We start from the raw sequence: 14,310 nt of genomic DNA, 5'->3' as shown, positions 1-14,310 counted from the left end.
AACTATATAGAACATTGCAGGAACCGTTAGGCAATGTAATGCTGGAACTCTAATGAACTCCTCTCTGAAGCTAAGATACCAGATTCGTGGTCAGAAGCACTTATTACCCTGATACGGAAGAAACAGAAATACAGAAAATAAAGAACTATAGACCGATTTCCTTGCTGAATGTGGACTATAAAATATTTGCATCAATCATGGCCGAAAGGCTTAAAAAGTTCCTAAACGAATTTATACATATGGATCAAAATGGGTTCCTGCCCAAAAGACAGATTAGAGACAATATGCGAATTATATTAAACACATTAGAATATTATGAAACACATCCCGAAAAACAGATGGCATTGATGTTTTTGGATGCACAGAAAGCAGTCGACAATGTGAATTGGCAATTCATGATAACACAACTACAGATTATGGATTTGGGGGAGAAATTTATAAATGTAATTAAAGCAATTTACAATAAGCAAATAGCCAAAATAATGATAAATGGAGATATGACTGAAAAGATTAACATTATGAAGGGAACAAGGCAGGGATGCCCTTTATCCCCATTATTGTTTGTATTGACACTAGAGATACCAACTAGAACTATAAGACAGAATAAGGATATAAAAGGTATGAAAGTTAAGAGAGAAGAATATAAGCTATAAGCTTTCGCAGATGATTTAGTATTTATCTTGGTAGAGCCACTAGAGACAGGACCTGTATTAATAGAACAAATAGGAAAATATGGTGAGGTAGCAGGTTTGAAGATTAATAAAGATAAAACAAAAATGTTAGTGAAAAATATTACTGAAAAACAAAAAAAAAGAATTGATGGGAAAGTTAGAGATACAGATTGTAAAGAAGGTAAAATATCTGGGGATTCACCTGACAGCAAGATGTACAACAATTAAAGAAGATAACTATTACAAATTGAAAAGACAAATCCAAGTAGATTTGGATAAATGGAAAAAGGTACGACTATCATTAATGGGCAGGATTGCTGTAATCAAAATGAATATATTACCACGATTGTTGTTTTTGTTTTCAACAATACCAATAAGATTGGAAAAGAAATATTTTGAGGGGCTAAATAAAATAATTTTGAAATATATTTGGCAGGGGAAAAAGGCAAGGATTAATTTAAAAATGTTACAGGATGCAAGACTCAGCGGTGGGTTTAGCTTACCTAATTGGGAATTATATTACCAGGCTGCAGTAATGTCATGGATGAGAGAATGGATTTTACTGAGGAATACTAGATTATTGACATTAGAGGGACATGATTTACAGTTGGGATGGCATGTGTTCATATGGTATGGGAAAAATAGAATACACAGCTATTTCCAGAGACATTATATCAGGAATTCTTTATTGATGGTTTGGGAGAAAATAAAAAGGAAGCATTACTTGAGGATTCCAGATTGGCTCTCAACGATGGAAGCGTTAATACACTCCAATATGTTTAACATGGGAAACATTATAAGATATAAAGACCTACTAACAGATACGGGGAAGCTGAAAACCAAACAACAATTAGAGGAACAAGGAATAAAGATGGATTGGTACATGAGAACGCAAATACAATCTAATATGAAAAAGATGCTAAAATAGATGGTTTTAATTTGGGGAGAACAGAGTTAGATGAAATACTTGTGGGAACTGAAGAAAAATGGATTTAAAAAATGTATAGCTACTTATTATATAGGGAATTAGAGGAGGAGCAAGTTAAGGAGTCAATGATAAAATGGTCAAGAAATTTTGGATATACGATTGAATTAGATAGATGGCAGCAATTGTGGGAAAGAAACTATAAACTGACAATGGTGACAGCGTATAAAGAAAATATGTACAAGATGTTCTACTGATGGCATATGTCTCCAGAAAAACTAGCTAAAATGTTTAAGGACAGATCTATGAAATGTTGGAAATGCCATCAAATACCAGGCTCTTTCTATCATATGTGGTGGACGTGTGCAGAAGCTAAAACCTATTGGAACATAATTAAATCATGGATAGAAAAGATGATACAACAATGTATAGAATTAAGACCAGAAATATTCCTGTTGGGTATTTTACCAGAGAAATATAGTAAAGAGAACACATATTTGATTATTCATATAACCACTGCAGCTAGGATTGTGTTTGCACAAAACTGGAAGGCACTGAAAGCTCCTCCAGAAGAAGAGGTGATCAGGAAAATAATGGAATGAGCGGAAATGAATAGATTAACAATGGTAATTAAAGATAAGACAGAATCAGAGTATTATGAAATTTGGGGAAAATTTTATGAGTGGGTGAAAAAGAGAATATGCTTAAAAGAGAGCTTACACTAATTTAAATGGAAGAAAAATGAGGCGATAAGGATATTATCATACCTAATATAGACATTGAAAATCCAAGGAGAGGAGCTGCTCAGACATCACCCCTGAATTGTATCGGAAGAGGAATGGGAGGGAAGAAAGGAGAGGAGAGAGGGAAGAGAGTAGAGGAGGGGGAAGGAAGTAGGAAGGTTGGAGGGAAAGAGGAGGAGAAGTGGGGAGAAACGGGAGGGGAGTGGTGAGGGAAAGAGGAGAGGAGAGGAAGAAGAGGGAAGTAGGAAAGAAAGGTGAAAGAAAGTAGAGAAGAGGGAAGAGAGAGAAGGAGGGTGGATACAGTGAAAGGGGAAATGGACGAGCAGCACCCAAACTTACGTGTATGTATTTATGTATGGCGATATATAATACCTACAGCATTACTGATATAACAAATGTTAAATACCTGAAAAAATGTTTATATTTCATTGCTTAGTTTGTGGTATATTAAAGGAACTGTGAAAAATAAAATAAAATAAAATAAAATAAAATAAAATAAAATAATAAAATAAAATAATAAAATAAAATAAAATAAAATAAAATAAAATAAAATAAAATAAAATAAAATAAAATAAAATAAATAAAATAAAATAATAAAATAAAATAAAATAAAATAAAATAAAATAAAATAAAATAAAATAATAAAATAATAAAATAAAAAAATAAAATAAAATAAAATAAAATAAAATAAAATAAAATAAAATAAAATAAAATAAAATAAAATAAAATAAATAAAATAAAATAAAATAAAATAAAATAATAAAATAAAATAAAATAAAATAAAATAAAATAAAATAAAATAAAATAAAATAAAATAAAATAAAATGAATTTTCCATCAGGATACCAACTAATTTTCTTAAGTCTCTAATCATTCTTAAATATATGGAACATACACTTGAATACTGGAAGAAGAATATAAATGGCTCATTTCAAATACTAAATGAACAGTTTTACCTGTTTTACTAGTTATAGCATGTATAATGTTAATTACCTTTACAATTGGAGTAATGAATTCTTCAAGGAAACCATGTTTCAGAAGTGAAGGCCAATTGTGATGAATAAAATTGATTAGCAAACCCTTAATGTGTGATCCATCTTGATCCTGAATAAAAAAGATGAATGCATGATTCTATTTTCATGGAATTTCAAAAAAAATCAATGAAGATTCATTTATGAGCGCTTTGAAAGCAATTTAGAAAACACACAGATAATCTCTAGCTCTGGATAGGATTGCACTACCCCAAACAGACCCGGTGCACAATCTGGGGGTCCTCCTAGACTCACAGCTCCTGCTTGAAGAGCACTTGGCAGCTGTGGCTAGGAAGGCTCTTGCACACCTTCAGGTAGTGTGCCAGTTTTACCCGTTCCTGGACTAGGAGGTGCTGCTCACTGTCACCCATGCCACTGTAACTAATCGCTTAGTGTTGTGATTCAGGGTCAGCCTGTGGGTTCGGCAGTTGGGTCGGACGACTCAGAGGAGGAGGGGGGTGTTGAAGACCTTGCTGATGATAGCCCTCAGGCAGGCCCCTCCCACTTGGTCACCATGGAGACCCAGCTGTGTGAGCCTGACAGTGTGGATGAAGATGACCCACAGCTGGCCCTGTTCAAGGACGCCCGACGCAGGAGGCAGTCAAGTAGGAGTAAACAGAGGAAGGCAATGGGGCTTCTCGGAAGGAGGGAGAGAGAAGCCACGCCCTGAACTCTTTATAAAGGACTTGTGTGGGGAGGGCTGGTTTGCTGAAAGCAACCGCTCAGATAGTGTTTCAAAGCTCCTGTATCTTGGTTCGTGTCTTGTTTGTTTTTGTAATAAATTTGGCAGACGTCATTCCAGCCTCTTGCCGTTTGTAAAGGGGTTGCCTTTTCTGCAAGGCCGGTAGCAGGCTGGTACAGAACAGTTTGCTTTCAGCCTCCCACCCCTTACTAATATTATGGAGCAGCTATGTGCTGAGAATGCCCAGCTCACCCAGCAACTCACTTTGCTGGCAGCTCAGGTGGCTCAACTGCAAGCTCAGGTTCATGCTGCACCCCCACCATCACCCCCACCCAGGAGAAAATGCCAAGTTGCAATGCCGGATAAATTTACAGGCACTCCAGAACTGTTTCCTGCTTTCCTGGGACAATGCCAGCTCTTTATCAGCGTGAGAGCAGCTGATTTCCCCACTGACCGGGATAAGGTGGGGTTTGTGTTAAGCCTTCTTTCGGGTGATGCAGCTCGTTGGGGCACGCCTCTGCTGGCTCAACCTAGCCCATTGTTGGACAACTTTGTGGGGTTTTGTGATCATATGCGTCTGATGTATGAGGACCCTATTAAGACGCAGACTGCTACTCGACGCCTGAAAGCTCTGAGGCAGGGTCAGGGCTATATCAGCGATTTCCGGCTGCTTAGCCAGGATTCCGCCTGGAATGAGGCTGCGCTTGTGGATGCCTTCCAGGATGGATTGTCGGAGGAGATGTTGGATGAGCTGGCCCGTGTGGATATTCCCTCAGACCTGAATGGGCTGATCCATCTCTGCCTGCGGATCGATGCTCGGTTGCAGCAGCGAAGGAGTCGCCGTGCCACCCCACAGACCCCTGCAGCCCCTGTTGTGCGTGAGCCCCCAGTTCAAAGGGAGGAGCCAATGGAGCTGGGTGCCGCCAGGTCTCGTCTATCGGTGACTGAAATGAACAGACGACGATCGGGGGGGTTGTGTTTTTACTGTGGGGACCCTGGGCATTTGGCTGCTTTTTGCCCAAAGAAGGGACAGCGGGCATCAGTGACCGAGCGTGCCCCGAGAAAGTCCCCTACTTTTCTGTCGGGAAACGCCCCGAGCCCGATCTAGACGGTGTGATAGATCGGGCGTCCCACAACAACACTGCCCTTGAAGAGCATTCGGAAACTTCAACTGGTGCAAAATGCAGCTGCACAGGTAAGACCGGGATGCCTTGCGCACAGTCACTCATGCGCTTGTGACCTCTCGTCTAGACTACTGTAATGCTCTCTACATGGAGCTGCCCTTGAGGTCCACCCGGAGACTCCAACTGGTGCAGAATGCAGCCGCGCGAGTTGTCTTGGGAGTTTCCCGATACTCCCATGTTACACCTTTGCTCCGCGAGCTGCATTGGCTACCGGTTGCTCTCCGGGTGAGGTTCAAGGTGTTAGTTATGACTTACAAAGCCCTTCATGGCATGGGTCCAGATTACCTACGGCAACACCTGCGGCCGGCGTCAACTTCCCTCCGTCCAGTGCGCTCCCACAGAGAGGGCCTCCTCAGGGTGCCGCCGATCAAAGAATGCCGATTGGTGACCCCCAGGGGGAGAGCGTTCTCTGTGGGCGCGCCAGACCTTTGGAACCGCTTACCGGTTGAGCTCCGGATGGCCCCCGACCTTCGCTCCTTCCGGCGCGATCTCAAAACATTCTTTTTCGAACAAGCTGGCCTGGTCTGACGGGATGGGGTTGGGTTTTTAAAACTAGTTTTAACTTTAATATGTATTGATTTTATGGGCATTATGTTTAATGGCTTTTTAATTTTTGTATTTGATTTTTATTGTGTATTGCCCTGTTCACCGCCCTGAGTCCTTTGGGAGAAGGGCGGTATAGAAATCAAATTATTAAATTAAATTATTAAATTAAATTAAATGATGCCAGTTACACGGCACGCATAATACAGTACCACTACTCCGTGAGCTGTGCTGGCTACGGTGTGTTTCCGGGTGCAAGTCAAGGTGCTGTTTGTCACCTTTAAAGCCCTACATGACTCGGGACCAGGTTACCTGAGAGACTGACTTTTTCCAAGAGTACTGTACCAACCTGATCAACTCAATCCAACAGATTGGGCATACTGCAGATCCTGTCAGCCAAAGAGTGTTGACTGGCAGGAACTAGAAGATATGCTTTCTCTGCTGTAGCCCTTGCCTTATGGAACATTCTCCCCTTGGAAATTAGAATGTCCCCAACCCTGTTGGCCTTTCGCAAGGCTTTAACAACTTGGATATGTACCCAGGACTGGGACTTGAAATATGTTAGGGGCCCCGTTACTTGGCTTTACTCTTAGTTGATTAATCATCACAACTGATGTTTTTATTTATTTTGTGGATTTTTTTACTGTTTTACTTTTTTAAATTGATTTATAATTTTAGAATTGTAAGCTGCCCAGAGTCACTTGATTGAGTTGGGGTGCTATAGGGAATGCCTGCCCTATGGAATGACACCTGTGGAGCTCCGGACCGCCCCTGACCTTCGTTCGTTTCGTCGGGACCTGAAAACTTGGTTCTTTGATCTATCTGGCCTGGACTGAGGGGTTTTAAGTTTTAAACTTTGTTTTAATTTGTTGGGCTAGTAATTAATTTACTTTATTTTAATTCTATTTCTATTTTAACTTTTATATTGTTTTTTAAACTTTGCCCTGTAAACCGCCCTGAGTCCTTCGGGAATAGGGTGGTATATAAAACTAAATAAATAAATAAATAAATATACATATACAGCAGTTGACACTACAGGAGTCAAAATTACAATGGTGCAGAATGAAATGATGACAACACTGAATGGACTTACAACATGTACCCAGTTATGGCTGCTGCAGCACCTCCATCGTCAACCCAATCTTCTCGCCCTTATGACCGACTGCAGGGATGCTGAAGCTGCCCCCCACCTGTCTACCTTTCCCAGCATCCTGCTCTGCCCCTGATCCTTGGGCCTCTTTGTCACACAGCTGTGTTCCAAGAGGCCTTGGGCCTGCTTCCCACCCCGCTTGGTCCCACATTATTGGGTCTCCCCAGCCCCTTCATGCCTCACTCCACTTACCTCTTCCAAAGATTACCTTTCCCAAAGAGATTCACCCAATCTGCCATGCAGCCTTCCTATACAGAAGCCACTTGGTGCCTGTTCTGAACCAGCCCTCTTCTCGCAACCCCTAATTAAAAGAAGAGTCTGGAAAGCGTCCAAGGCTAAAAGGCTTCTGCCAAGATTTAATTACGCAGTTAACAAAAACACAAGAGCTTGTCTTCTCAAGCGGAAAAGTTGCTTTCAGCAACCAGCCCCTCCCCAAACACTTCTTTTATAGAGAGCTCAGGGCGTGGTCTCCCTGTGCCTCCTCCCGAGGAGTCCCATAGTCTTTCTTTGTTTGTCCCTGCTCGTCTGCCTCCTGCGTCGGGCGTCCTTGAACAGGGCCAGCTGTGGGTCATCATCCTCCGCACTCTCGGGCTCACACAGCTGAGAAGAGGTCCCCGGCTGAGGACTCTGCAAAGCCTCCAAATCATCATCAGCCGGTTCGTTTCCCTCCTCCCCCACATCTGAGTCCTCCGATACATCGGAGCCGGCTGTCGGACCCACAGGCTGGCCCTGAGTCACAACACTATCCCGCACCGCAGGGCCCTTCCCCCGGGTCTGCCGATCCGGATGCGGTCGGGATGGGAACTGTTCGTGAAAAGCAGTCACCAACGCAGGGGCATGAACGGCGGTCGCGTCTTCCCATGTGAAGTCCTCCGGCCCGTACCCTTTCCACTCGATCAGGTACTGGAAGCGACCTTTCAGCCAGCGGGAATCCCTGATGCTGGCGACCTCGTACTCGGGGGTGCTGCCTCCATCACGAGTTCCTGATGGTGGAGGTTCCGCCTGGCGAAGTGGACAGGCCGGTCGTTCGGGGACCAGCAAGGACCGATGGAAGACGGGGTGCACGCGCAGGGAACGTGGCAGAGTTAAACGATAGGCGACCGGGTTGATGACGGCCTCGACTGGGAACGGTCCAAGGTAACGGTGGTCCAGCTTCCTCGCCGGCCGAGTGGATGGCAGGTTCCTGGTGGACAGCCAGACCCGATCCCCCACCGATAGTGGAGGCGTATCCCTTCTCGACCGATCGGCGAACCTCTTGTAGTCGGCCTTGGCCTTCTCCAGCTGCCGTCGCACCAACCGATGGATTGCCTGTAACTCCGCCATGAATTCGTTCGCTGCCGGCTCCGGTGAGTCCACGGGAGAAAGGGGGAAAAACCGGGGGTGATAACCCACGTTGGCCAAGAACGGTGTCATCTGCGTGGAGGTGTGCTGCGAGTTGTTAAAGGCAAACTCGGCTATGGCCAAGTAGTCCACCCAATTGTCCTGCTGCAGGTTAACGTAGCAGCGCAGATACTGCTCTAAAATGCCGATGACCTTCTCGGTACCCCCGTCGGTCTGAGGATGATGCGCGGACGAGAGGCAAACCTTAATGTCCAACGCCCGCATCAACTCCTGCCAGAAGCGGGCTGTAAACTGGGCCCCCCTATCGGAGACGACTCTATCGGGAAGGCCGTGCAGCCGGAACACCTGTTGGATGAACATGCGACTAGTGGCGCGAGCTGACGGTAAGCCGCGACAGGGGATGAAGTGCGCCATCTTGGTCAACATGTCCACCACCACAAACACTGTCGTGAAGCCGGAGGATGGGGGTAGATCCGTCAGAAAGTCATGGACACAGCCCCCCAGGGTCTCTTGGGCGTTGGCAAAGGCTGCAGTAAACCAGGCGGGGCCCCTGTCGCTGACTTGGCCTGCCTGCATGGAACGCAGGAGGTGACATAAGACTGGACATCGTGTCGGACTCGGGGCCACCAGAAGGTACGGGAGACCAGGTTCAGAGTCTTGAACAGGCCAAAATGCCCCGCAGCCGGGTTATCATGACATTGGCTGAGGACGAGTCCCCTGAGTGGCCCTCCTGGAACATAGAGCCGGTCACGATAATACAGGAGTCCATCCGTGACCGACCAAGGCGAATCTGGCCCCACCTCTTCCTTCCGCTGAGCCACCCACGCCTCCTGCTGCTGCGCCTCCCGGATCCGAGCCCGTATATCCACCGGCTCCCGTACCGCAGCAAAAGACTCGACGGGGATCACTGTCCTGGGCGGAAGCTTGTCTTCCACTCGGGTGTACTCGGGCTTCCTGGACAGAGCATCCGCTCTCTGGTTGTGCCCGCTTGGTATGTACCGCACCCGGAAGTCAAACCTCGCAAAGAAGAGGGACCACCGGATCTGGCGTTGGTTCAAATTCCGAGCGGTCTGCAGGCTTTCCAGATTCTTGTGGTCCGTCCGGACCTCGATCTGATGCCGCGCCCCCTCCAAATGATGCCTCCAAGCCTCGAACGCTGCCTTGATGGCCAGCAGCTCCTTCTCCCAGATGGTATAGTTGCGCTCCGAGGGGTTCAATTTCCGAGAGTGATACGCGCAAGGGAAATGGGTACCGTTGGGCGTCGCTGCCTGGAGTAACACGGCCCCAATGGCAATGTCGGAGGCGTCCGCCTCCACGACAAACGGCCGTTGCGGGTCAGGATGCTTCAAGATGGGCTCCTTCATGAAGGCGTCCTTCAAAGCTTGGAACGCCTGTTGTTCGGGGGCGTTCCACTGGAACCGAGTCTTCTTCTGCAGGAGCCGGGTGAGGGGGGCTGTCAAGGCAGCAAAGCCAGGGATGAATGTCCGATAGTAGTTGGCAAATCCAAGAAGTCGCTGAACATCCTTCACGCGACGCGGGGGTTGCCAACTCTGCAACGACTCAACTTTACTTGGATCCATGGCGATGCCCTCAGGAGAAATGCGGTGGCCCAAGAAATCAATGGTCACCTGGTAGAACTGGCACTTTTCCAACTTGGCAAACAGCCGATGTTTCCGGAGGCGCTGCAGGACCTGACGGAGATGCTGATGATGCGCTTCACGCGACGGGGAGTAAATCAGGATGTCGTCCAGGTAAATCACAACAAACTGGTCCAACAGATCCCGAAAGATGTCGTTCATAAAATGCTGAAACACAGCGGGGGCGTTGGTCAGGCCAAACGGCATCACCGTGTACTCGAAATGTCCATAGCGAGTACCAAACGCTGTCTTCCACTCATCACCCGGCCGAACCCTGACGAGGTTGTAAGCTCCACGCAGGTCCAGTTTCGTGAAGATCTTAGCCTCCCGGAGTCGGTCCAAGAGCTCGGGGATGAGGGGCAGCGGGTAGCGGTTACGCACCGTGATAGCGTTGAGTTTCCGGTAGTCACAGCAAAGCCGTAACTCGCCCGACTTCTTTTTGACGAAGAGCACGGGCGCAGACACTGGCGAGGACGAGGGCCGGATGAATCCACGAGCCAAGTTCTTTGTCAGGAAGTCCCGCAATGCAGCCAACTCGGGCTCCGACATGGAGTACAAACGCCCCACTGGGAGAGGCGCATCAGGGACTAGGTCAATGGAGCAGTCGTAGGGCCTGTGCGGGGGTAATTGGTCCGCCTCTGACTCGCTGAACACGTCAGCAAAGTCGGACAGTACGGGAGGCAAGGAAACCCCTGAGGAACCCTCCACCTGGCCGGCACAGATATGGCGGGTGTGGTCCACGCACTGCAAACTTGGGAAGGTGACCAAGTTCTGAGACCAATAGATCTGTGGATCATGCGCCCGGAGCCACGCCAGTCCCAAGACCACGGGGAAGTGCAGATCCGAAGTGACGTAAAACTGAATGGCCTCCACATGGGTACTGATGGCCATACACACGGGTTGCGTGGCAGCCGTGATAGGCCCGGACAGGAGCACTCGACCATCGATGGTCTCCACAAGCATGGGCGGATCCACCGGACACTGGGGAACAGCCCATTTGGCCACAAAGGCCGAATCCATAAAGTTAGTGGTAGCCCCAGAGTCAATTAAGGCATGGACCGGAATCCCCTCTGGCTTGCCAGGAAGGATCAGTCGTGCCTCCAAAATCAAATGCCGTGGAGGTTCACAGGCACCGTCGGAACGGCGTCGCTCGGCGTGATCGTTGTGGGTCGCCCGATCTTTCACACCGTCTAGATCGGGCTCGGGCCGTTTCCCGATAGCAAAGCAGGGGACTTTCTCGGGGCAGGCTTGGTCACTGACGCCCGCTGACGCTTCTTCGGGCAAGAAGCAGCCAAATGTCCAGGGTCCCCACAGTAAAAACACAACCCCTCCGATCGTCGTCTGTCCATTTCCGTCACCGATAGACGGGACCTGGCGGCACCCAGCTCCATTGGCTCCTCCCTCTGGACTGGGGGCTCACGCACAACAGGGGCGGCAGGGGTCTGTGGGGTGGCACGGCGACTCTTACGCTGCTGCAGCCGGGCATCGATCCGCAGACAAAGATGGATCAGCCCATTCAGGTCTGAGGGAATGTCCACGCGGGCCAGCTCATCCAACATCTCCTCTGACAAGCCATCCTGAAAGGCATCCACGAGCGCAGCCTCATTCCAGGCGGAATCCTGGCTAAGCAGCCGGAAATCGCTGATATAGGCCTGTAGGGGGCGCAGACCCTGCCTCAAAGCTTTCAGACGTCGGGTGGCGGTCTGCGCCTTAATCGGGTCCTCGTACATGAGGCGCATATGGTCACAAAACCCCCCAAAGTTATCCAACAAAGGGCTAGGCTGTGCCAACAGAGGCGTGCCCCAACGAGCTGCATCTCCCGACAGAAGGCTCAACACGAATCCCACCTTATCTCGGTCAGTGGGGAAATCAGCTGCTCTCACGCTGATATAAAGCTGGCATTGTCCCAGGAAGGCAGGAAACAGTTCTGGTTTACCAGCAAATTTATCCGGCATAGCTATCTGACATTTCCTCCTGGGTGGGGGGGCAGCATGTACCTGAGCCTGCAGTTGTGCCACCTGAGTGGCCAGCAAGGTGAGTTGCTGGTTGAGCTGGGCATTCTCGGCAAGAAGCTGCTCCATCGTAGTATTAAGGGGTGGGTGGCTGAAAGCAAACTGTTCTGAACCAGCCCTCTTCTCGCAACCCCTAATTAAAAGAAGAGTCTGGAAAGCGTCCAAGTCTAAAAGGCTTCTGCCAAGATTTAATTACGCAGTTAACAAAAACACAAGAGCTTGTCTTCTCAAGCGGAAAAGTTGCTTTCAGCAACCAGCCCCTCCCCAAACACTTCTTTTATAGAGAGCTCAGGGCGTGGTCTCCCTGTGCCTCCTCCCGAGGAGTCCCATAGTCTTTCTTTGTTTGTCCCTGCTCGTCTGCCTCCTGCGTCGGGCGTCCTTGAACAGGGCCAGCTGTGGGTCATCATCCTCCGCACTCTCGGGCTCACACAGCTGAGAAGAGGTCCCCGGCTGAGGACTCTGCAAAGCCTCCAAATCATCATCAGCCGGTTCGTTTCCCTCCTCCCCCACATCTGAGTCCTCCGATACATCGGAGCCGGCTGTCGGACCCACAGGCTGGCCCTGAGTCACAACAGTGCCATCCCAAGTGCCATTTTTGAAGCAACCAAAATTCTTGCGATCCATGTGAGGCCACATGTGAGCTGGGGAGGTGCTGCAATGCTGGCCTCTACCAGGCCTCCCAGGGTCTCCCCCATCCACTGTGGCACCCCATGCTCCACTTAACAATCCATGCAATCACTAAGCAGCCACAACAGGGAGAGCCAGGATTGTGATAGTTAAGTGAGGCATTCACATGGGCACCTTGCTGAATGACAGCAATGACTTATGACCATAATTCCAGGGTCAATTGTGGTTGTAAGTAGAGGACTAACTATTGATTCTATTTTCATTCTACAATTCACGTAGAATGGAATGAACATTACAATTTTAAGTACTTTACCTTTATGTAGGCCCAGAACTCAAGCAACATATACAAAATTATTTTTTAAAATAAAATATATAATATGAACAATAAAAATACAGCAAGTATAATTGAAATATATCAGAAAACTGTAATAGCAGAACACCCTAAATAAATCACCTATTAAAAATCTTTAAAAATTGCAGAAACTCCTTAAGAATTATTGGAAAACTTTTCTGCCCAAAATCAATCATTTTAAAAAATAAATAAATGGAAAGTTGTTTATGCTGTTTATTTTAATAAATAAAAACAATATGAATGTCACAAAGGAACAAAGTAGACAGATTGCCCGAAAAGAGGTCAGCAAACTAAACAAAGTCTGAACAGATAAGCAAATCAGAAGTACACAAAGCAATAGAAAGAATATCAGAAAGGAAAGGATTCTTGGATGGATATTTAATTTTAAAACTTAAACTGACCTGATCAGTCATAATCATAATTTTGCCATATCTTAATGTTTTCAGAGACTCTGGATGTTCATAACTTTTCTTATATTGTAGACCAACTATTTTTATAATGTTATTAATTTCTGCATTTTCCATAATCTGTGTAGAAATGTAAAATTGAAACAAGCCACTTTAGTAAGTACATGTATGTACATTAGCTATGCCCTGGATAATTTTTTAAATGGCTTGTCTTACCTGTTTATGAGATGCCTCACGAACATTAAGAATTTTTCCCCTGAGTGGAAATACCCCATATCTATCTCTTCCAATAACACTCAAACCAGAGACAGCTAAAGATTTAGCAGAATCTCCCTCAGTTAAAATTAATGTACAGTCCAAGGAATGTTTGCCACCTGCAAAATTATGAAAAGAGGAACCAAAAAGCAAAGAAAGAGCGCTGAAACAATCTTTAGCCCAAACCTTAATTCTTAGATAATAGCACGTTAAGAAAAAAACAGTTTATTAAAAATACAGATACACATACTTGACATGAATCTTTTTAAATAGTACATTCCTTTACCATGATGTAACTATGTACCATGTGAATTCACCTATGCTGAAAAATACACATTTTAAGCATGTTCAACTTTGCAAGAATATTTTCCTGAAGTATATGCATGTTTGTAGTCACTGATTAGTGACTTTGGAAAGATGTATTTATAAGAAGTATCCTGAATGACTGTTAGCTCTTACCAGCATCATTAGCATCATCAAGTTTTGGAATGCCTTTAATTTTACTATGTTTCACTGATGAACATTTTTTGTTCAGCTGTATCTGTGCCTTGAATTTCACCCAGTTCAGTATACTTTCTACAATGCCGCAGTTAGAGGCCTATAAAAATTGAATTCACAGTCACGTTTAAAAATAGCTGAGAGATTTTTACATTAAAAATAACCAAATGTACCAAAGCATTAAAATCCACTTTTTTCTTAGAATATATCACAGAAATATGTCAGTCTATTCTTTACACATCTTAATATTTCC

At 46.1% G+C, this 14,310-nt stretch overlaps 1 protein-coding gene across 1 annotated transcript in view; it reads right to left on the bottom strand.

The window, feature by feature from the left end:
• The window catches only part of LOC308676842 (DNA topoisomerase 2-beta-like), a gene marked incomplete at both ends in the record, with an annotated part of 378,437 nt that overhangs the window by 293,094 nt on the left and 71,033 nt on the right, over positions 1-14,310 (bottom strand). Inside the window, 4 exon segments of the mRNA XM_081342876.1 lie at positions 3,332-3,442; positions 13,299-13,424; positions 13,521-13,678; positions 14,019-14,157. Coding sequence (XP_081199002.1) covers positions 3,332-3,442; positions 13,299-13,424; positions 13,521-13,678; positions 14,019-14,157 — 534 coding nt within the window.

The sequence above is a fragment of the Vipera berus genome (genome assembly GCF_964194415.1).
Source record: "Vipera berus genome assembly, chromosome: W".
Classification (NCBI taxonomy): domain Eukaryota; kingdom Metazoa; phylum Chordata; class Lepidosauria; order Squamata; family Viperidae; genus Vipera; species Vipera berus.
Note: the sequence above shows the minus strand (reverse complement) of the source record. Positions and strands in the feature narration are given on the sequence as shown.